This window comes from Tachysurus vachellii, chromosome 4 (assembly GCF_030014155.1).
Source record: "Tachysurus vachellii isolate PV-2020 chromosome 4, HZAU_Pvac_v1, whole genome shotgun sequence".
Classification (NCBI taxonomy): Eukaryota; Metazoa; Chordata; class Actinopteri; order Siluriformes; family Bagridae; genus Tachysurus; species Tachysurus vachellii.
In genome coordinates this window covers 21,551,160-21,575,628 of record NC_083463.1, presented here as the reverse complement: position 1 = coordinate 21,575,628, position 24,469 = coordinate 21,551,160, and the positions used below count along the sequence as shown (strand labels likewise).

Here is a 24,469-nt window from a genome sequence, read left to right as displayed (position 1 = left end):
GTTCCTCCTAATGCAAGACAATGCTAGTCCTCATGTGGCCGGAGTGTGTCAGCAGTTCCTGCAATACGAAGCAATTGATGCTATGGACTGGCCCGCCCATTCCCCAGACCTGAATCCAATTGAGCAGATCTGGGACATCATGTCTCGCTACATCCACCAACGCCACATTGCACCACAGAAGTCCAGGAGTTGGCGGATGCTTTAGTCCAGGTCTGGGAGGAGATCCCTCAGGAGACCATCCGCCACCTCATCAGAAGCATGCCCAGGCATTGTAGGGAGGTCATACAGGCACGTGGAGGCCACTCACACTACTGAGCCTCATTTTCACTTGTTTTAAGGACATTACATAAAAGTTAGATCAGCCTATAGTGTGTTTTTCCACTGAGTGTGACTCCAAATACAGACCTCCATGGGTTAATAAATTTGATTTTCATTGATAATTTTTGTGTGATTTTGTTGTCAGCACATTCAACTATGTAAAGAACAAAGTATTTAATAAGATTATTCCATTCATTCAGATCTAGGATGTGTTGCATAAGTGTTCCCTTTATTTTTTTGAGCAGTGTATATAAAAAAAAAAAGCACTGAATTGCCAAGTTTTTTGCTGGATCTGCAACTCCAGTTATAAGCGCATGACTAGTTTCTTGTTAGTGGAGAAACTAGTAACACAATGCTATTGAAAGCACAATGCTTGCTAGTTTCTTATAGTGGAGAAACTGTAACACAAGGCTATTGAAAGCTATAGCAACTTCTGGATCAAGACTGAAACAAACTGTAAGCATACTGTGAACTTAAATTTCTCTTTGCATTTAAGAATTATTAGGTACTGTTAACAAAACATTATTTTTATTTTTACAGTATTTAAAATAGTTCAGTTATTATGTTCCGTATTTTGTGTTGCTGCTGTTGTTTAATGTATCTTTTTTTTTTTTTAAATGTGCTTCATCTCAACATTTAGCAGTGGAACAGAAAATAATCCCTCAGATAAAATCTACACTGATATGGATATATTAATCCATCAAAACCTTACTGATTTTCCCCTTCAAACATAAACATTTTTTCCATTTCTGATAACTGACAGAAAGTGGATTGACTGAGGTGGATTGGCACCACGAAAAGCATACCCATGAGCAGCCATACACATGTTAGTTAGTAATAATAATTGAATATGAACTAAATGAATGTATAGCATTACAAAACATTTGTAACCTGTCCTAAATTTTTCTGCCATTTCTAACCAACATAAAAAACCCAGGACGGAAGCTCTGCAAGGGTGCAGCTTTCAAAATGTCATGCTGTTTTGAGTAAAGAGGCATGTTTTTTCTTTTTTTTTCCAGTACCTGGGCTTGTGACTTACAAGAAAATGGGGAACCTTTTAAAAGTTATTTTTATTATTGAGGATACAGTGGAAATAGCTAAAAATATTCATAGTAAATATCAATGATAAAAATCAGAATGGAAAATCTTTACCTTAAAATATCTTGGGAAAAAAGTGGTGATTATGTTAAGATTTATTGTTTTTTCTTTTTTGTGTGCTGAAAATTTTCTGTCTTTGAATGAATTATGTGAATTATTTTTCACGTATTTGTTAAAAAAGAGTAGAGATATAAATGCAATTCTAAAAATGTGAGCACACTTACATTCCATTAGCACAAGCAGATTGATATAAAATTATATTGTTGTATAAATTTTACAAATGTGTTAAAAAGCAGAATACTAGCCTGTTTTTCATGACTAGATGTTCATGATTCATCAAAACAACCTGTGTATATTTGTAGTTTTTTTAATATATGCCTAGGAATAACTGGTTATTATGTTTTTAGCTAGAGAGTCTGATTTTTGCATTTGTGCAGATTTTAAAACAGTACAGTAGCCCTAGCGGAATAAAAAGAAAATAACGGTGATATCTGAGATATGAATGTATCTTTTAAAAATAGAAGAATTATGATGGACTGCAATTGTGAAAGCACATTTACTTTGAGTTCAAACAAGTCAAAAGGTCACTGCAACCATTTTCTTAGAAGAATGATTTTAGACACTAGAAATGAATGTTTGAAATGAATAATGATTCAACCAAGACCTGTGTGGCTTCTTGTAAAATTAGAATAAAAGTAGTATAATTAGGTAAACTGACCTTGTGGTAGATGGAATTATAAACCAAGAACTGGGTTAAATGACTTTTTCTAAATCTGATATTATAAGATATAAGAAATAAGATTATTAGGTCTCTGTCTATGATATCTAAAAGTTCATTAGCCATACGCTTTCCATTATTTCATCTTGGAGCTAATTTTAGAAACAATATTTCAGTTTTAAAATGAATCTTTTTGGGTGACATTAAACTCACTTTTTACAAAATGAATGTCATTATTTCATTCCTAAACACAGGAATGAAATGTAATTGTTTCATTATTAAATATAGATTCACTGTGGGTGGCATGGAAACTTTGATCTAGCAAGTGACAGAATATTTCATCCTGCCTCAACATCTGATTCACTGTTTCTTTCTGAACAAAGCAGCACACCTTTAGTTACACACAGCACACCTCTTAACCAGAGAACTCTTAACCATGCACTGTCAAAACTCTTTCTTCATCTGGAGCTTCCTGTCCTTGTTAACAATTTATCAAGATCATGTTGCCTCTGAAATCGTCTGTGAACCAGGTAAATCTTTGGTCTGATTTTAGATAAATATTATTACCTCTGATGTTACTCATGTTCTTTGAACTGACTGTGTGTGATGTGTGTATGTGTGTGTGATACAGGTCAGAGGGCTACACACTCGAAGACCAAATGTGAACCCTGTCCGGATAACCAATACAACCCTAAAAAAGGTTCGAGTATAGAGTGTCGAAACTGTGAACCTTGTGGTAGGTAATTTCATTTACAATCCAGCGAGAGCCACCTTTATTTTTCTCAGATGGGTTACATGGCTTTTATGAATTGCTTCATGAAATAACTGCAACTGCCTGTAATTAACAAATCTACATAAAAGTATAACTTACAGTCAGGTATATGTTTCTGTTACAAGTGTTTGCTCAATATCAGGCGCACTGAAAATGTCTTGTCGGTTTATGTCCCTACTATTTGAAGAATAATAATAATAATAATAATAATAATAATAATAATAAGTTGGATAATATCACAATATTGTTTGTATGCTTTGGATCTCTGTTGTATTTACTTTTCTTTATTGTCCTTTTTATTCTATAGGCTTGTACAGTTATAAGATTTCGGACTGCACATCAATAAGTAATACTAAATGTCTTTGCCATAGTGGTTTTATTCCTTATGACAAAACACTGAAAAGATGCAAATGCCCAATTGGTTCAGGGATAATAAATTCAGGTAATAATATGCTTGTAATATCACGGCAATATATATTTACTTTTTTTTACTTTGTGTTTTCATTCTGCTGAAGTTTTTGTTTGTTTGCTTGTTTTAAAGAAAATGGGATTCCTATCTGTGAGAAATGTCCACCTAATACCTTCACTGATAAAAGTAACTCTAAGTGTGAGCCACAGTAAGTCTTGTTAAGAGATCACTGATCTTATACAAAACAAAATGTACAGGACTAATGTAATTTTCATTATGAAAAATGAAGTACCTGTTCATTTATAACTTTGCGGTTTCTTTTTAGACACGTTCTGATAATTCCAGGAACTGCCACTTCTGACGTCAGTTCCGTAAATGAAGTAGTACCTCCTTCCTCCCCGCTGTCTTTTTCTCAGACATCCACCAGCACACCAACCACAGCTCCAACCGCCAGCAGAAATGACTTTACCACTTCTACCCCCGCAACCTCCATTCCTGAGCTCCATGACAGCAGGGCGCATGCCATCTGTAACCGTCTAAACTGCTATAACATTACTTAACAACCTTGAAATATACGTATGTGTTGACATGCTGAATCTTTTATAGTGAATTTTGATGGTAAAACAAATTTTGAATTCCAGGGCTGGCGTCTCCAGCAGCTTTTCTGCTTCTAATCCTCATACTAAAGCTCAGCGGGTGTTCGAAGAAAAAGATTGACATAGTACGACAAGGTAGGGAATCACTTGATTGAAGATGGGATGTATTTTGAGTGTGTATCAGTCCCCCACAGTCTCTCTGTGTATCACTAGGTAGCGAGTGTGGAAAGCCGATTGAGGAATCGGGGGAGAAATTTATTCCTGCTGTCTAATCCTTCACTTCACATGCCAGACTTTAACAGTGCTATGACTGAAAATTCCCAGTAGGTATTATATACCAATGAGACCTACAGTGTTTTAGCTGCACTTTACATTGCAATAGCTCTGGTACATTCAGTCTACAGTGAATATTAGGAACTGAAACTGAGTGGTATGCATTACATGTACCATTTAAAGAAATTTAATTATCATGGAGGGTGGTGATTTTCCCCCACATCATTTAAATGTCTGTCTTGATCATAGCGGTAAGGCTGAAACATTATGATTACATATTGTACTTTTACAGTATTACAATTTACGTATAAGTAATTAAGTAAAAAAAAATGTTTTATATATATATATATATATATATATATATATATATATATATATATATATATATATATATATATCATTTTGTATACAATGTTTATTTTACTTTTATAAAGTTTGTCAATTATTTTATGTATAAATCAAACCAGAAATGCATAGAACATTAAGTTGTGTAGGAAGATGTTGTCTGTTAGAACCATCTCTGAAACTAGTCTGTAGCTGCTGAAAACATTACTGTGAAGCTATGACCTTTTACTGGTGTTTCCAAAATGCTCTGTTATTTTACCACACAAATGTTTCTGTGCCTTGTGATGACTCACACACTCCTGAGATAGGACACTTGGATAACAAGTGGGCTAAGGACAAACTGAGAATGCTTTTTTCTATTATATTCTATTTAATTCTATTCTATTCTGTTTTGTTTTGTTTTGTGGATGTTAGTAAAAGTGGATTGCATAGTCGATATGAAGAAATGTTTTCGAATTTAAATAGGTTAAAAACATTCTTTTGTTATTTGGAGACATCAATTATACAAGTATTTGCACAGTTCAAAATATGTTGTATTGTATTGCATGGGATTATGTTGTATGATATTACTTGTCATTTCTTTGACATCATATGTACATTGTTTTACAGTTTAACTACAGAACGGAATCATATGTTTATTTAGTATTTCTTATTAAAATCCATTAAAACATGACCTGTGTATTACATATTATGTACGTGTGTGTGTGTGCTAAGCAATCATTGTCCTTATGTTGTCTATATGTTTTTCTTTTACTGTCTAAAGACTGTTCAAAAAGGCAACTCTCAAAGGTTTGCTGTTAGCTGTTAAGAGTCAAGCTTAAGCCTCTCCCTACTGCAACTATTATGAGTCAAATTAAAATGCAATTTTGGATTATAAATTTAGAAAGGGGAGCTGTTGAGCAGCTTGTAGGTATCTGTAAAATGTGTGCTTGCAGTGCATTAAGGAATCTTGTTTTAGGTTTGTGAAAATATTACATTAATAACAAAGTTCATAACCGTTAATAAGTGGTTTTCTTAAGAAAGCCACATGACCTGTGAAACATAGAACTTGAAAGGAATCTCTATAAATCAGCCAATGTCTGCAAAAACATATTTCAAACTCAACTTCCCTGCAGAAATATGAGTTCTAAGCAACAGTGGGAGGCTCAGTGCTCTATTAATTGAGGTATTATCCCCTCCTACAGCAATTTTTTTTTTTTATTACTTCCCTCTTTCATAATAACTACTGAAAAGTAGTTAATCGTGGGTTTTGTGCTCGTAATTTTCCAGCCACACATACTGTCTCATTTAAATGTTCAGGTATGAATGGTTGTCCTTCTTTTGGTCTTCTATTGAAGCAGCCAACATCATCAAAGCCAAATTCTCAACAAACCTGGGAGCTGATAAAGTGTACAAAGCAAAATGCTAAATGTAAATTTCCTTTTTTATGTTTAAGAACCCATTATTTTATCCAAATTAAGATGTTTAATCATTGGGTCATTAGAGGTAGGCTTTGAGTACAGGATGTTGATGTAATTGTTAAGAATTATACCAATATATCAATTTTACTATATTTACTGGCATAAGAGGCAATAAATTAGTAGCCAACTCCAGAAATATAGAAAGCTTCTTCATAAGGAAAGGACAAAATATTAAACCAATAGTACACCAACTGTGCATTCAACAGACATTTGTTGTTTCTTGTGTGCATGTTTTGTTTCTTTAACAAATCATCTCTACTGTATATGAGGACAGTGTGTCAGTATCTAATAAGTATAACTGATTATAAAATAGTGTATGCATCAAAAAGGGTAAAAGGTCATTAATATGTAAAAGGCAGATTATATTACTACAGTAAGAAAAAATATGATTGTGAATATCTAGTTGATGGTAATAGTGAAAAGTGAAATGTTAATAGCTGTATTAATAATCGCTGAAGTTTTATTCTGTCTAGTGTTATTATAGTTCATTCCACAGTAGACCACAAAAACAACAAGAAGTCATGAAGACAAGTGTTTTGTTATTTGACATTAAAGCATCACATAGCATGTGATTATCAAGCACAGTCAGCACTACTTCCTGTAGTTTAGTCTCCAAAATGGTGTCAGTGTTTCCTGCTGTTTTGGACCTGTTCATGATTTTGTTTCCTGCTGTTTCAAAGAATTGGTCTCATAATATAATTGTATCAGAAATGTTGCTTTGTGAAAAAGGTTTATTTCTTTTTTTATTTTTTCAAGGCTAGTGATGGAAATGTATATTTATGCATCAATATAGATATATATTTATGATACTTATAATTATACTTATCAATAAACAGCAGAGGTTTAAAACAATACAGACTAGGAATGACATATACCTAAATTCTCTACAAATCGTGTTGATCTATTAATTTATACATATATTAAAATTTCATGTAATTGTTACCCAAATCTTCATGTGAAATCAGTGATGTTAGAAATGTGGTATATAAATGTGGAGATTTGTCAAGTCATATAATGTAAGCTGAATTGGGGTATGTCCCCACTGACTGAAAGTCTTGCTTCGGTGGGATTAAAACCAAGTGTTATTCACCCACTCTAATGAAATTATGAAAGAGAGAGAAAGAGAGAGTACATACGTCAAAACATTGTTCTTTCTAGTCACAATCTCTTACTGTTTGTGGTTTGATCTACTGCAAAGAGAAGCTGCAAAAACGTCACAAAGCGGGGTGGAGGGGGTGAGGCTGCTCTGTGAGAAGGTGTGGGTTGAGGTTAACTACAGATTATAGCCCTTAGACATATCTTTTCCATGCCACCATTCTTAGAGAAGTGTTTTGAAATGTCTATCAATCAATACAACATTGACACAACATATGACAATGATTTTTTTTCTAGTAGAAAAATTCGCTTTTGTTAAAGTAATCGTACGTTGCCTGCTTTTCAAAACATTTCTAATACTATTTAACGAATACATATATATATACATATATCATATATACATATATCATATATACGTGTATATATATATATATATATATATATATATATATATATATATATATATATATATATATATATATATATATATATATATATACACGTATATATATACGTGTATATATATACATATATATATATATATATATATATATATATATATATATATATATATATATATATATATATATACACACTCTGTTATGTATTCGTTAAATATATATATGTATGTATGTTTATATATTTTATGTTTATATTTCAGAAATATGTCCCAATACATCATCCAAGCAGACAAAGTGAACCTAATCAAGCAAATCAAACAAATATATCATAATTGATATACTAAAATGTTCCAATATTCCAGATATCTGTGATTAGATATTAGGATTAGTATTTAATTTCAATATCAAATTAGAGTCTATCAGTTTCAATCAATGGGATGACAATCGGGTGTTTGTGTGTGCCCTGATTTATTTAAAGATCAGGGATATATCAAAGTCTGATGTTCACAATGTGTATTTGTATAAATTGATCATGGCAAAAACAAGGAAGAATTCTGAGGACTTCAGAAAAAGAGTTATTGTTGCTCATCAGGCTAGAAAAGGTTACAAAATCCTCTTTAAAGAATTTGAACTATAAATCTATAGCTAGACAGATTCTATAAAATTGGAGGAAATATAAGACCATTTGTACCTCCCCAGAAGTGGTCCCTCTAAAAGCAAGACATGTAATAGTCTGTTAGGCCAGAATACAGTGTAACTTTTAAGCAACTAAAGCTCTTTTTTACTTTTTACATTTCATACTCTCATGGTCAGAACTGCATGGGTGATAGCTTGAGTTATTGCTCTGTACAACATTCAGTTCCTAGATACTACCAAGTGGGGTTCACCTGTGGGCCTGAAAATGCATGCTTTTAGCATAGTTGTGTAATCATCTCTGTCTATGCTATGCTCTTCACTACTGAGTTAGTGACTCTTTCATGGCAGGACAACTCATTCAGTGTGCATGTCCACAGTCATTTCCTTTATGTTGCTGATGTTGAAGTGCTGCTGTAGCACCCCTATGACAAGGTTTATATCAGTTTCAATTCAATTAAATTTATTTGTATAGCACTTTTAACAATTTCCCATTGTCTCTCAAAGCAGCTTTACAGAAGTATGGAAACAGAAGAGAGAGAAAAAGAAGAACATATATAATCATAATAAGAAGAAAAAATATGAATAAAATAAAAATAAACAAATGAATATATACAATTAAGTTTAAAATTAATTTTAAAAAAAGATTAACTTAAAATTTATAATACTATATATCTATCCCTATCCCTAATGAGCAAGCCGGAGGCGACGGCGGCAAGGTAAAAATTCCCTGAGATGATATGAGAAAGAAACCTTGAGAGGAACCAGGCTCAGAAGGGAACCCATCCTCATTTGGGTGACACTCTACAGTAAATAATGTAAATCATGCCATTTCTACAACAGTTTATAATAGTGCAACTGAGAGCTCCTGAGGAACTAATGGGTCATCGTAAACTCTAAGTTCAGCACAAACCTGATTGCTGATAAAGACCAGACCATACAGCTGACTGACACAACATTGATTCAAAAAGAAGCCATGGCAGTCTCCGAGCTGCTTCATTAACAACAATCCTATGAGACACTGGCTGACCATGCAGATCAATCCCTGGCAAGGTGATCACCGTCGACGAGACTCCAGCCAGCGGTAGAACATCAGCACTGATGAAGTAGCTCCATAAGAAGAGATGATCAGGCTAGGAACTCGGAACACCTGGATGTCGGGTGTGGCATATATAGCTCGACAGAGAGAAAGAAAAAATGTTAGGTATGACTGTAATCAGGTTATAGACAATGTAAATTATGTGCAAAGTGCAGACAGGGACTCCGGCAAGACTAGCTATGACAGCATAGAGCCAGAAGGCATTACAGACATGAGGGCTTCCTGGGATGTAAAGCGTCCCACCACTCCACAGTCTGCAAACCTGAGCAACTTGCGAGGGTGGCAAGCCGACAGCATACAGACATCCCAGTTTACCAAACACTCTATGCCCATGAACCCTCCAGATCTACTCACTTATCTAAGAAAAGCTATTCATAAAAAACAAATGGGTAGCATATATAGCAAGAAAAGCAACGGGCCTAAAACAGAACCTTGCAGAACACAGAACATTACCTTAGTTTGTTAGAGTGGTCACCATTTAGATCTACCAACTGATATCGATCTGTCAAATAAGACCCGATCCAGGAGAGGGCTGTCCCTTTAACACCAACAACATTTTCTAGCCTATCAAGTAGAATAGCATGGTCAGTGGTATCAAAAGCTGCCCTAAGATCAAGCAACACCAGCAAAGAGACACAACCTTGATCGGAGGCCAGTAGCAGGTCATTTACAACTTTAACCAGCGCTGTCTCTGTGCTATGATGAGGCCTAAATCCTGACTGATACATTTCATGAATATTATTCTTATGTAGGAATGAGCATAACTGCTGAGCTACAACCTTTTCTAGGATCTTGGAGGTAAAGGGGAGGTTTGATATTGGCCTATAGTTAGACAGCTGGGTTGGGTTGAGGTCAGGTTTTTTAATAAAAGGTTTGATAACTGCTAGCTTAAAATATTTCGGCACATAGCCAGTGCTAAGGGAAGAATTTATTATCATTAGAATGGGTTGGATAGCTACTGGTAATATCTGTTTAAAGAAACACGTGGGTAAAGGATCCAGTATGCTGGTTGATCATTTTGAAGAAGCAATCAGTAAAAATAAGTCAGTCTCCTGAAGGGGATTAAAACGGTCTAAATACTGTTCAAAAACAGAAATATTATCTACAGCATTATCTATCAAATTGTTTGGTATAATGGTCTGAATTTTATGCCTGATGTTATAAACTTCTCCATTGAAATAATTCATGAAGTCGTTACTGCTACAAATAGATGGTGTGCACTTTTCGACAGTGTTTTTATTCCTAGTTAATTTTGCTACAGTATTAAATAAAAATTTTGGAGTATTTTTGTTATCTTCAACAAGGCTGGAGAAATACACTGATCTAGCAGCACTAACAGTTTTTTTGTAGCTATGAAGGCTTTCCTTCCATGCTAATCGAAATACTGATAATTTAGCTTGATGCAGGGCTGTCAAGTGTCACGCTCTCCTGCCACACATCGTATTTCTCACGCAGAAAATCTTTTTGACTATTTATCATATATTTAATATGCCGCAGCGCCCAAAATGTATCTGTCCGCACCGCTGTCTCTATGGAACCAGGCAGGAATCAAGCGCCTCTCCCCTGGAATTCTTAGTCGAGCCTGACACTTATCAGCCAATCAAAAAAAGAGGCTACACAATAGCCAATCAGAAAATTGGCTATTGAAAATACCCACTATCTGGGTAAGATTTAACGCAACAACCAATAAAAAAAACATTCATTAGAGAGGATATTTTCGATGGTCAGTTTGACAAAACCTCAACACGAAACAGCTCGTCTCTGGACGGGACATTGTCCTCAATCATGACAATAAAAATGGCTGGGCTTGAGCCGAACTGTTTTAAATGGGAGCAACATTACAAATGACAAAGGAGTCCAAAAAGGCAACAAACACTTACAATAAACAACATCAGTCATAATCTCTCTCTCTTTCTCTCTCTCTCTCACACACACACACACACACACAAATTAATAAATGGAAATTAAACAAATACTTTGTATTTGGTTAATTTTCGGTTAGTGATCCTTACCAAACACATGAACTCCCCCATTATTGTTTTTTATTTTTTCCCCTCTCCTTGTTGGGGTTGAGGGGGGGTGGGGGTGGGGGGTTGGAGATGTCACGCTTGCCTGTCTTCAAAACTTGAGAGCCCTGTTGATGCCATTTACATTCTAATTTCCTAGCAGATTGTTTTAAAGTTTGTGCATTGTCGTTTACCAGGGTGCTAGTTTTTTTCTCTCTAATTGCTTTCCTTTTAAGTGGAGCTACAATATCAAGGGTGTAGCGAAACACTGAATCCAATCATGGATGATAATTCTGGAAGACCTTTGGTAAATCTCTCTGCAGTAGTGGATGTAAATAACACAGTGACGTGGCAAATCGTAACTATCGTGTTCGAAGTGCAATTTAAATGAAATAACATAGTGTCAGAGATAGCTTCTGATTGAGACACTGTGACTATATTTTCTATATTTAATCAGAGGGTTATAACAAGATCAAAAGTGTGAGCTCCATGAGTGCTCTATGAGTGGGTCCTATTACGTCCTGGTTCATCCCTACTGAATCTATGGAAACAACTGCTGTTCTCAGAGGATCTTCTAACTTATCAAAATGGATATTACTGTTTTGTCCAACAATTACTGCTTTGTCTAAAGAAACAACTAGGTTTGAAATACATTCTGAAAATTCACAGAGAAATTCAGAATATGGTCCAGGAGGTCTGTAAATAACAATAAGAGGAACTGACTCAGTAGACTTATTTCTTTTTGTGGCTACATATATGTTAGTATCTTCTCCCTGAGGCCCAGATTGTTTGTGGAAAAAAGATGATTAGAAAAAAAGCAAGGGTGCAGGCTCCAGCTCAGTGTGTTTAACAAGATGTAAGTGGCAGCCCTTTAAGTCAGAGGAAGCCATTACTTTTTACATGAAATGTAATGTGTTGCATAACCATATATTGATATACATGTTGGCAAATAAACAGAAACGGAACAAAAAAATTTTTTTTCATTGGATTGTCAAAAGCTGTTACTTTTTCTATAGTGCTAAAGGAAACAATCACTTTTAAGATAGTTAGGAAACAATTTTATAAATTATGGAAAGGGATTACTGGGCCCATGTAAACAAACTACTGCCAGAAATGCAGAATTTTATGCAAAAAGCATAATGGAGGCTCATTTTAAGATGTAATTGTTATTTCAAAATGGGTATTAGAGCTTCATCTGCTATTCCCCCTTTGAGCCACCAGAGGGATCTGATCTTCCTTCAGCCGCACCTCATAACCTTGGTGTAACCATGGACAATCAACAGTGCTTTTCATGGTATGTTGCTAATATGATATGCTCATCTCGACTTCTTCTCTACAATATCAGAAGGATTCGGCCGTTGTTATCCACAAAGGCTGCTCAGGTACTTGCTCAGTTGCTTGTCATTTCAAGACTGGACTACTGCAACTCACTGCTGGCAGGTCTACCATTGAACACAATTCGTTGTTTGAAAATTATCCAAATTGCAGCTGCACGACTTGTTTTTAAACTGCCTACATTTTCAAATACCACCTCACTGCTGCCCACCAGCCCCCTCTTAACGCAAAGTTCCTGTCTCTCTTTCCGCTGCACTATGCTCTCTTTGATCTATTAGCAATGTTTAACTGGTCCCACCATTTCTCAGGGTAAGTGGTAGAGATAAAAAAAGACTCTTTTCTGTTCTGGCACCGATGTGGTGGAATGAACGTCCCCTGGATGAACAGTTGAGTCACTGTGTACATCTTCCTGAAACATTTAAACTAGCACTTATTTTGTCTGTTTGCTTTATGCGTATGCGTCCCCCCGGTCCAAAGACATGCATGGTAGGTTGATTGGTATCTCTGGAAAATTGTCCGTAGTGTGTGATTGTGTGAGTGAATGAGACTGCACAGTAAATTTGAAATCCGGAAATCAACACCAATAGAGTTAATTTCAACACTTTAAAAGTGTATATATGGGAACCACTCGCAAAGTGTTAATTCAACACTTTCAAAAGGGTTGTCTCGCACAACACCGACACAGTGTTACAATTAAACTCTAATAGAGTAAAATATTAACACCATTGCAGATAACAACAACACTGTTACAGAGTTGAGTGCAGCTTTGTAGAAAACACTGGCAGAGTTAAAATTCTACACTGTTCTGGTGTTGACCTAACACTTAAGAAAAATGGAAATCACAATCTACTCAACTTTATACGAGTCAAATATTACACCATCCTGGTGTTGATAGAACACCTTTTTAGAAATACCAACAACACTAAAGAAGTGAAATTTTTCTTATTAGGGTTCTGCATTACTCATCATTTAATCTGAAAATAATAATTTGAATTAAAACACATCACTCCATATAACTCCTTCAAAAATTTATTCCAGCACATGAACACCAAGCCATCACATTTATTACAAATAACAATCCAAAATGATGTAAAAGACAGTCATTGGCATAGGACATTTGTAAATCAAATGGCTTGTAGTAAAACAATTCTTCAGGCTTTCTGAGTACAAGACCGTGCTCTTGTGCAACAATACTGAAAGCATGAAGATGTTCAACAAACTCGGATTCCATACATGAGGTCAACGAATAAATTCCATCCTTGATAAAAATTTTAACAATATTTCCAAAGGCAGGTGCATCATCAACCAAGTCTAAACAAACAACAAGACCACAGCAATACTCAGTACCACGACATTTAACCCATGGTCTGACTGTTACCTCAATAGAGGGATCAATGTGGAGCTGCTGTGAAATAAAATCCATCCATCCATCTATCCATCTTCTACCGCTTATCCGGGGCCGGGTCGCGGGGGCAGCAGTGTGAGCAGGGACACCCAGACTTCCCTCTCCCCAGACACTTCCTCCAGCTCCTCCGGGGGAATACCGAGGCGTTCCCAGGCCAGCCGAGAGACATAGTCCCTCCAGCGTGTCCTAGGTCTTCCCCGGGGCCTCCTCCCGGTTGGACATGCCCGGAACACCTCCCCAGGGAGGCGTCCAGGAGGCATCCGGAACAGATGCCCGAGCCACCTCAGCTGACTCCTCTCGATGTGGAGGAGCAGCGGCTCTACTCTGAGCTCCTCCCGAGTGACCGAGCTCCTCACCCTATCTCTAAGGGAGCGCCCAGCCACCCTGCGGAGGAAACTCATTTCGGCCGCCTGTATCCGGGATCTTGTCCTTTCAGTCATGACCAAAGCTCATGACCATAGGTGAGGGTAGGAACGTAGATCGCCACTGAGGAACTTCTCAACCACCTCAGTGACCTCAGCTTGGGGGATCGATGAGTCCTCAACCGAGCCCTCTGCCTCTGCTTCCTCAGAGGAAGACATGTCGGTGGGGTTGAGGAGATCCTCGAAGTACTCCTTCCACCGTCCGAGAATGTCCCCAGTCGAAGTCAGCAGGCGCGAACTCCTCCCAGACCCGAGTTTTTGCCTCTGCAACCACCCGGGCTGAAGCTCGCTTGGCCCTCTGGTACCTATCAGCTGCCTCCGGAGTCCCCCGAGCCAACCAGGCTTGATAGGACTCCTTCTTCAGCTTGACAGCATCCCTTACTTCCGGTGTCCACCATCGGGTTCGGGGATTGCCGCCACGACAGGCACCGGAGACCTTACGGCCACAGCTCCGCGCAGCCGCGTGGACAATGGAGGTGGAGAACATGGTCCACTCAGACTCAATGTCTCCAACCTCCCTCGGGATCTGGTTGAAGCTCTGCCAGAGGTGGGAGTTGAAGATCTCTCTGACCGGAGACTCTGCCAAATGTTCCCAGCGGACCCTCACAGTACGTTTGGGTCTGCCAAGTCTGTCCAACTTCCTCCCCGGCCATCGGATCCAACTCACCAGGTGGTGATCAGTTGACAGCTCCGCCCCTCTCTTTACCCGAGTGTCCAAGACATACGGCCGGAGGTCAGATGAAACAACCACAAAGTCGATCATCAACCTCTGACCTAGGGTGTCCTGATGCCATGTGTACTGATGGACACCCTTATGCTTGAACATGGTGTTGTTCACAAACTGTGACTAGCACAGAAGTCCAATAACAGAACACCACTCGGGTTCAGGTCGGGGGGCCATTCCTCCCAATCACGCCCCTCCAGGTGTCACTGTCGCTGCCCACGTGAGCGTTGAATTCCCCCAGTAGAACGACGGAGTCCCTGGTCGGAGCACTTCCCAGCACCCCTCCCAGAGACGCCAAGAAGGTCGGGTACTCTACACTGCCATTTGGCCCGTAAGCACAAATAACAGTGAGAGACCTCTCCCCGACCCGAAGGCGCAGGGAAACGACCCTCTCGTTCACCGGGGTAAACTCCAACACATGGCTGTTGAGCTGGGGGGCTATGACCAAGCCCACACCAGCCCGCCGCCTCTCACCGCAGGCAACTCCAGAGTAGTAGAGAGCCCAGCCTCTCTCAAGGAGTCGGGTTCCAGAGTCCAAGCCGTGCGTGGAGGCAAGCCCAACTATATCTAGTCGGTATCTCTCGACCTCCCGCACCAGCTCAGGCTCCTCCCCCCCCAGCGAGGTGACATTCCATGTCCCTAGAGCCAGATTCCGTGTCCGGGGATTGGGTCGCTGAGGCTCCCGCCTTCGACTGCCACCCAATCCACATTGCACCAGCCCCTTACGGTTTCTCCTGCAGGTGGTGGGCCCACAGGAAATCGGCCCCACGTCGCTCCTTCAGGCTGAGCCCAGCCAGGCCCCATGGGGTAAGACCCGGCCACCAGGCGCTCGCATGCGAGCCCCAACCTTGGGCCTGGCTCCAGGGTGGGGCCCCGGTTGCGCCATACCGGGCGACGTCACGGACCTTGCTTTGTTTTTCTTCATAAAGGGCTTTTGAAATAAAATCACAGTGTTCAAGTTCAGACAACAATTCATTTGAAACCGGGCCCATTGAACGTGCTTACAGTGATTAAATAAAAAAATTATAAGTTTTATAAAACGTGCTCCGGCAAAACGAAAGACGACTCTAAGCATAATCAAGGCCTTACATCATTTATAAAGTGCCATATATTACATGGGTTAATTAACAAAAATCACATGTCAGAGCTCACTGGCTGTATGATCTTAGTTAATCCTTATCATAGTGGTTTTAAATCGAACAACAGATAAGACTAAGATTAAAAATTATAAATATTGGAATCAATTTACATTATATTTTTCATTTATCTATACTATCAAGTGAAAATATCAGATACCACTTACCACCACTCTTCCAGAGAAGTAAAATGGCGTCCATCCGCAAGAGGTCTGGTTCAATACGACGTTTTGCACGTAAACTGGGGTGTGGCTTCGTTAACTCTAAAATAGAGTTAAGGTTTGTAACAACGCAAAATGACACCAACACTTATTTACAGCTGACACTTCTGGTGTTAAAACCAATCTGTTTAATGTTGATACAACACTTTATTGTAACACTGTCTTGTAACACTGGAGAATCAAAACCAGGAAATTTACTCTGTGTGTGCCCTGCGATGGGTTGGCACTCTGTCCAGTGTGTATCCTGCCTTGATGCCCGATGACCCCTGAGATAGGCACAGTCTCCCCGTGACCCAAGGTAGTTCGGATAAGCGGTAGAAAGAGAGTGAGAGAGTGAGTGAGTGATTATTCCAGTGAGTGGACCGGCTTTCCAAGGCCTGAAGGTTGGTGCTGGTAAAATACAAATACTCAAAAATTTGAGCATCAATGATGAGCGCTAAATTACCATTATTCCATTCAGATCTGATCACCTGGTCTTGTTGGATGAATTTAACATGTTTATGTACCTGTTTAAATGATTCAAATTAAAATTTGTGGTCCTGTTTATAAAATAAAATTTCACAAAATCACCTATCATAGTTTGGCTCAGAAGGGGTTACTTTAAGGGTCTTTTCTAAAGGCCCAACAGTGGAAACTTGTACTGGGGTTTTAACACCAAACGTCTGAGCAGCAACTCATGGCCTTATCCACTGAGCCACCATATTACACTGAATTTGTTTTATGGGCTGTGAAAAAGTATAATTGAGTTGCATGAAGTGCAACAAATGTCTGATATTCGTACTAGGATTACATGGGTATTTTAAAAATCCCAGATTTACAGACAATTTAAAGTGTTTTCTCTTCATTTTCTTGTTTTTGCACATTGGTTCATGTTTCATTTTCAATTTCAAATTAAAAAATGTATCAGTTTGTTATGTTGTAAACCAAGAATGTATGATTTTACAAGAACACACACGGACACACACACGCACATGCACACATGCACACACAAAAACCCTGAGTCAACCTGAAGCTGACAGACCAGCCGTTTATATATTCATACAAAATATTTTCTGACAGTGAAACTACCATTTAACACATAACAATATAAAAATCCTTATACAGAAGAAGAATTTCCACAAACTGTAAAGAATCTTCAGTGCTTGTAAATCTTTTTGTGCTTGTAAAAACATTTGGGTATTCCCAGATTGTCTCTAAAAAGACTAAAGTGGTGTCAAACTTGTGGTTTCTGAAGGTACGTCACCAAACATCTAAGTAATAGGCTTGTGGCTTTAGAGGAAATGTCATGAGCACATCAAATCCATAGCAAACTGTACAGCAAACACATCAATCTACACATGTCAAATGTGTATCTAAAATCAATCTAAAATCAAATGAATCAAGTCATATTGAATTGATTGGCTTCAGATTCTCCTTAACAACATAAACAACTTATAAACTCATAACAGAAAATACCTACCTGTTGGAATGAGAGTAGTGATTCCACAGGACTTTTTTGTATTTACATGTATAAGTCATGATGGCTGTGTGGTAGTTGGGGTATTTTGTATTTTTGTATTTTGTATACTTGGTAAAAAGCAAAATAACACTACAACATGTGGAATCAACACACTTCATTCCTGTTTCTGTGGAAGCAGCTTATTGCCCATTTAGGCTGATTATATTTGCTGGTGAGGATTTCCAAGCGCTGAAAAGCTTTTCTAATTTTTTAACATTGGTGAGTGTTGATTATAGTTATTTCGTTATTTCAATTATAGTTCAGTTTTTTTTTATTTGTACATTAATCAATCAATTCTCAGCTGACTCAATTTTGTAGCTTTTAGCAGTCATTTGCTTAATTAAACATCCAAATCTCTGGTAATCAGTCACATCAAAGTTGTCATTATTTTCTCATAAGCCCCACCTACTGTACAGTCACTCTTTACTCCCTCCTCTCTCTCTCTCTCTCTCTCTCTCTCTCTCTCTCTCTCTCTCTCTCTCTAGTGCCTTTGTGGGCTGAGGAAATAACATTGCTTTACCACTATATAAGCGGCATAAACAGCATTAACTTTCAGTATGTTGCTGAAATGGACAGTGTGAAACTCTATGCGATACTGTTTGCCACAGGCTGTGTCTTACCTGTGTGCATGGCTTTAGACTGTAACTGGAGGACACAGTTTGAATACAGGGAGAGATGTGAAACCTGCCCTTCAGGTAAGGCAGTTATAATAGTTATTATACAGTTATCGTGATCAATAATATGCTCATATTTAAATTCAAATTAATATTAAGGGTAAAATAATACTATTTTTCATATAAATAGCTATATTTGTGTTTATTATTGGTTATTTATAACTATAGTGACATTTTTCTTTTTTCATTTTTTGGTCTATTTAATGCATTATACTAAACCAAAACATTTGAATAAACCATTCAATCAAATTTCACTGTTACTAGAAATCAGCATTTTAAAATAATTTATGATCATTTTTTAATCATTTTTAATCATCTGTTATTTGTGTGTGATTTTACAGGTCAATTTCCCATACCAGACTTTAGTAAAAACCATCAGAGTTTATGTGAGAATTGCACACGAAAAGGTGATCACTGCTTCTGTAATAATGCTTTGTGTGGAGATGAAAAATGTTCTAAATGTTTATCCGGTCCACTTTGCAAATTGGGAGAAGAACTTAGGAGAACAGGTAAGAGCAAACATTACTTTCCTCAAAACTTTGTATCATGCTCTAACTTCTTTCCACTGCCTGGGTGTCTAAGACCATAAGGCTGTGGTCAGGCTGTAATTTGTGGTTCTGAATGGAATTTTCTTTTGACTCATACCATACTTGAGCTATATGTAGATGACTATAAGCAAAACTGAAGGTTTAAAATGTTTGTAAAGTTGACCAAACAACAAAAAACTGAATGTAATGTCTACACTTTTGACAGGTTTATATGACTTTACATACATATGTGAATCATGTCCAAACCAAACCTACAATGATGAGGAGGGCAAAATGTGCAAGCCTATATTAGAGTAAGTCAATTTACAACTAAAAACCAGAATTGCACCACTCTTGTTATGTTCCTGCACATTCTTATCGCTGATCCTTTTTGTTAAAATCAGCTGCAGAAAACATGGTTTGAGAGTAATATTTCCTGGAAACAGTACTCATAATGCAAGATGCGGTTGCTCAGGTCAGTGCCTCTTATCAGTCAATCAGGCAAAGTCTGGTGCCATTACAGTTTCCTTTATAGATATGGAACATGCAGTTATTTTGTGATTAATATTATTGTGAGATGTTCTTGCAGAAAAAGTCTTTTTTAATGCATAACATCTGATGCTCAACTAAGCAATAATCTGCACCATTTAGTTCATATACAGTAAACAACCACCTTGTATTTTGTACTATAAGGGTTATAACAATGTAATAGATGATATATGTAGTGTTTTAGTCAAATCCTATTAAAATATGACATGATGACATAAATGATTTATAATATCATGATGCAAACTGAAATTCTACTTTTGTCAAACTGTGACAAACAAGAGTGTACCAGCATTTAACTAGGTAGTTAAGTGGATATCTACAAATATTATCCAAATACTATATTGTACAATACATTTGTGCCGTATCTTTATTTCCTTAATGATGTACACTATAGTATACTAAAAATAAAGTAAATCTTTAAGGTAAAAGCATTAAAAATATGAAGGTAAAGTTAAACCCTTCATGTTTTTACAGTAGTTACATTACATTCTTTAAGCATCCATTGAAACCACTTTGTGATGCAATATATAAATCCTTACATGGCAACTAATGATTAATTTCTAACTTAGGTCTGGTGATTATCTTGTACTACACTGCTGTCATGTTTCTATGGTATAAGAAATTGTACTAAATTGTATGGGAAGTTCAACTCACTGTTTAAGTATGTGGACATGGTAGCCTAGTGGTTAAGGTGTTGGACTACTGATCGGAAGGTCATGAGTTCAAATTCCAGGGCCACCAAGCTCTCACTCCTGGACCCCTGAGTCAACCCCTGTGAGTTTGAATCCCAGGGCCAATAAGCTGCCACAACTGGGCCCTTGAGCAAGGCCCTTAGATAAAATATATAAATGAATTTCTGGATAAGGGTGTCTGCCAAATAAAGTAAATGTGCTAAGTAGAATGCTTTACTGTATACCTGCATCTGGTTGGAAAGACAATACCCCCATTCTACTACTCAAATTGCAGTCAAACACAGAGGTATAGCTGGGCTCTTGAACAAGATTCTCAAACTGCTCAGCTATATGCTTGAATGTGGGACTTGCTGTAATGCTGTTACTATAAATAGAAACTGATAGTTTTAAATGATTTAATGGATATATTTGTTGAAAATGTTATACAAGTTTAAATGCTTAATCAAACAATATGACATTTTTTAGCTTCTTTAGCAATTAACAAGAAACAATGGAATTTTTTTTGTTATATATTGTTATACATTCGGTGGCTCACATTTAACTGTCTTTTCTTAACAGATATACAAAACCATAATGGTTTCACCAACAATGGCTTGGTGAAAACTAATGGCTTGGTGATTACTAATGTCTTGGTGGTGTGTTTAGCTATCACTGTTTTGGGATGCCTGGCAATGCTTATTTATATCTGTATCAAAAAGACCAGAGAACAGAGAAGACTGAAAAGTAAGTGACCGCAAACATTTATTTGGCCACCAATCAAACAATACAATATACTGTATCATCAGGATACAGCTTGGATACCATAGAAAATACCATAGTATATACAATTTTTATAGATGTTATTAGATCTAGTCATTCAGAGCAATTCTATGTACTTTAATTTAAATATGTATGGAATTTGTTTTCATTTGCTCAAATGACTTAACCATTCTGCAGGTTGCATTCTTATGGTTTAGTAAATCATAGGTTGCAGAAATGCAAGAAAATAAATTAATTCATTGTGTAAGTCTATGACCTCATCGGAAATGTAGTCTCAGCTTTAGATGCAGGCCAGTTGTAAATTTTGTACAACTTTCTGGATATAGTTTTTAGGATCTGGAACATGCATGCTCTGGTTCGTAGATGGAAAACCAAAATCATGAGCACCATGATACAATAAACTTTCAGGAGTGAGTGATAACTGGAGCAACAACAACAACAAAAAAAACAAGTCCATGGAATCTTACAAAGAAGTGATTTTGTCTTTGTTGACAAACTAAAGGAAAGGGTTTTTTGTTTGTTCCTCTGCCACTGTGTCAGTCAAAATGCCTCTCTCTGTGAAAGCGGGCATTTATTGTTGCAATGTACAAGCTACAGATTGTGATTTTGAGATTAGTAAAAACATATTTACCATGACAGTGTCATAGCAAAATGTGTGTTAAATGAAAATTTGACTTCATTTTGCAGAACATCTTCCAATCTCAAGTTCCCTGAAAGTGCCCTGTGATGAGTGTACAAGCTGCAAGCTGTCAAAAGAAGAAATAGGAGAAGTGTAACCTTAGTGGTTTCGGCTACATCAAATCAGAAACAGATCCACTGTCCAAATAGGGAACCAATCATTCTGAAGCTTTAGGTCGGAGCTGTGAAACATGTGTAAATAGCAGCCAGCATCTCTGTCTGGTACTAGTCCTTAAACCAAACATTTTACTCATGGATATACAGTAAACTGCAAGGAACATATCAACTCTGTATGTTTCCCCACAGTCTTCAACAAATCCCCAAACATATAATGACCCACAACATCTGAACATTGATGCAAAACCAGCTTTATGTCAGCTTTATGTTTATTTTAGGTAAACCTACGGTGGCCGAGAAGTGCAAAACAAATTAACTTAAATCCGAAAACACATTAACAAATCTGAAAACAAATTAACAAATCCGAAAACACATTAACAAATGTGAAAACAAATTAACAAATCCGAAAAAGACATTAACAAATCCAAAAACAAATTAACAAATCCGAAAACACATTAACAAATCCGAAAACACATTAACAAATCCGAAAACAAATGCACAAATCCGAAAACACAACGACAAGTCAGACAACCCGGAAACGGTAGGCATCGTTTTTGAATGGAAACTTACCGATCATCGGACGAGACACCTGTCATTTACCTGTATATCTTGAATGACAGGTGTCTTGTAAAATGATCGGCAAGTTTCCTTTCGCAAACTATACCTACCTTTTCCGAAAACACAACGACAAGACACCTGTCACTCAAGATTTACAGGTATGGAATCTTATGTGTAATGTGTAAAGTTCTCCGTTTAAATATAAGAAAATAACAGAATTACTCCACAGTAACCCATTCCATCCATCAATTCCAACTTTTCCCTGCGGCAGACTGTTGAACTTCATGTATACCTTGAGTGACAGGTGTCTTGTCTTGTCTCAACAGGTGGGTTGTCTGAATTGTCGTTGTGTTTTCGGATTTGTTAATGTGTTTCGTGCAACGATTCAGACAACCCGGAAAAGGTAGGTATAGTTTGCGAAAGGAAACTTACCGATCATTTTACAAGACACCTGTCATTCAAGATATACAGGTAAATGAAAGGTGTCTCGTCCGATGATCGGTAAGTTTCCATTCAAAAACGATGCCTACCGTTTCTGGGTTGTCTGACTTGTCGTTGTGTTTTCAGATTTGTTCATATGTTTTCGGATTTGTTAATGTGTTTTCGGATTTGTTCATTTGTTTTGCACTTCTCGGCCACCGTATAAACCAGGCTACTTTGGCTTAGACGCACAAATAATATACATAGTCAAATAATGGAATATGACTGAAATGTGTTTTTGACTGTTTTGTGATGAATTCTTGTAGCATTCTCACATACTAGCACTTACCACTGCATTATTGTGTTTAATTTTGCTCTTACAATTGTTTCTGGCTAAAAAAGCATTTGTTCTAATTATATTGAATTATATTGCCACACTAGTATAAACTAAGTAAAAAGTGTCTAAATATTAGTAAAATAAATGTAATTATAATAATGTAATAATAGTGATTAACAATTTACAATGATAGTGATATTGTAATGAATGTAGTTAAACATTAAATGTTATTAAACAGTGATTAATTGTACCTTTGCATTATTTTAAGTATTTAGTGTTCAGTCTGCTGGGATAAAAGAAAGCTATTTCGGAATACTTTAAAGATTTTAGCTGAAAGAATTTATTTATCAGTGCAGATAAAACAAAGTATTTTCAAATGCTATAGCATTATTACCTATAATATGTGCAATGACTTAAAAAATAAGAGAAGTACATGAAAAAAAACTTGAGAATTGTTAATGCTATAAATACATAAATATGGTACGTGACACAAAGAAATGACAAAGGTGGTGATATTCTGTGTTTGCTTTGCCAAACATCACACATTCTCCACTCCATACCCCTAAAAGCTCACTATACCCCCTGCCATCTGTCAGTGGATCACCAGCTTCCTGTCAGGCACGAAACAACAGGTGAGACGGAGATATTACCTCCAGTATTCGGACAGTCAGCACTGGTGCTCCTCGGGGATGTGTCCTCTCCCCACTGCTATTCTCCCTCCATACTAATGACTGCACTTCAAGTGACCCAACTGTTAAACCCCTGAAATTTGCAGATGATACTACGCTCATCAGTCTCATCCAAGATGGCGACTAGCCTGCATACCAGCAGGAGGTGAAACGGCTGGTGCTATGGGGCAGTCAGAACAGCTCAGCGCTAAACACCTTCAAAACTGTGGAGATGATAGTGGACTTTAGGAAAGACCCCTCAACACTACTCCCCCTCACCAGAATCAACAACCCTGTGACATCTGTGGAGACCTTCAAGTTTCTGGGCACTACCATTTCCCAAGACCTAAAATGGGAGTCCAACATAAACTCCATTATCAAAAAGGCCCAGCAGAGGATGTACTTTCTACGTCAATTAAGGAAGTATGGTCTGCCAAAGGAGCTGTTGATGCTGTTCTACACCACAGTTTGGAGCAGCAACAAAACAGGAGAGGATCAGACTGCAACACACAGTAAAAACAGCAGA

At 37.3% G+C, this 24,469-nt stretch overlaps 2 protein-coding genes across 3 annotated transcripts; both read left to right on the top strand.

The window, feature by feature from the left end:
* Window positions 1-665: 665 nt before the first annotated feature.
* On the top strand, window positions 666-5,202 carry si:ch73-361p23.3 (tumor necrosis factor receptor superfamily member 1B). Of its 2 annotated transcripts, XM_060868341.1 has the most exons (8): window positions 666-774; window positions 2,521-2,664; window positions 2,766-2,870; window positions 3,214-3,348; window positions 3,448-3,523; window positions 3,641-3,843; window positions 3,957-4,046; window positions 4,125-5,202. In XM_060868341.1, the coding sequence occupies exons 2-8, from the start codon at window positions 2,571-2,573 to the stop codon at window positions 4,181-4,183; spliced, it is 762 nt and encodes a 253-aa protein (XP_060724324.1). In that variant the 5' UTR covers window positions 666-774; window positions 2,521-2,570; the 3' UTR covers window positions 4,184-5,202. The 2 variants fall into 2 exon arrangements, with proteins under 2 accessions (XP_060724324.1, XP_060724323.1); XM_060868340.1 differs by lacking the exon at window positions 666-774 and having other exon boundaries at window positions 2,025-2,664.
* Window positions 5,203-18,501: 13,299 nt separating this feature from the next.
* On the top strand, window positions 18,502-23,514 carry tnfrsf18 (tumor necrosis factor receptor superfamily, member 18). Its single transcript, XM_060868339.1, has 6 exons — window positions 18,502-18,659; window positions 18,980-19,147; window positions 19,392-19,479; window positions 19,570-19,640; window positions 20,965-21,129; window positions 21,853-23,514. The coding sequence occupies exons 1-6, from the start codon at window positions 18,533-18,535 to the stop codon at window positions 21,939-21,941; spliced, it is 708 nt and encodes a 235-aa protein (XP_060724322.1). The 5' UTR covers window positions 18,502-18,532; the 3' UTR covers window positions 21,942-23,514.
* Window positions 23,515-24,469: the final 955 nt, after the last annotated feature.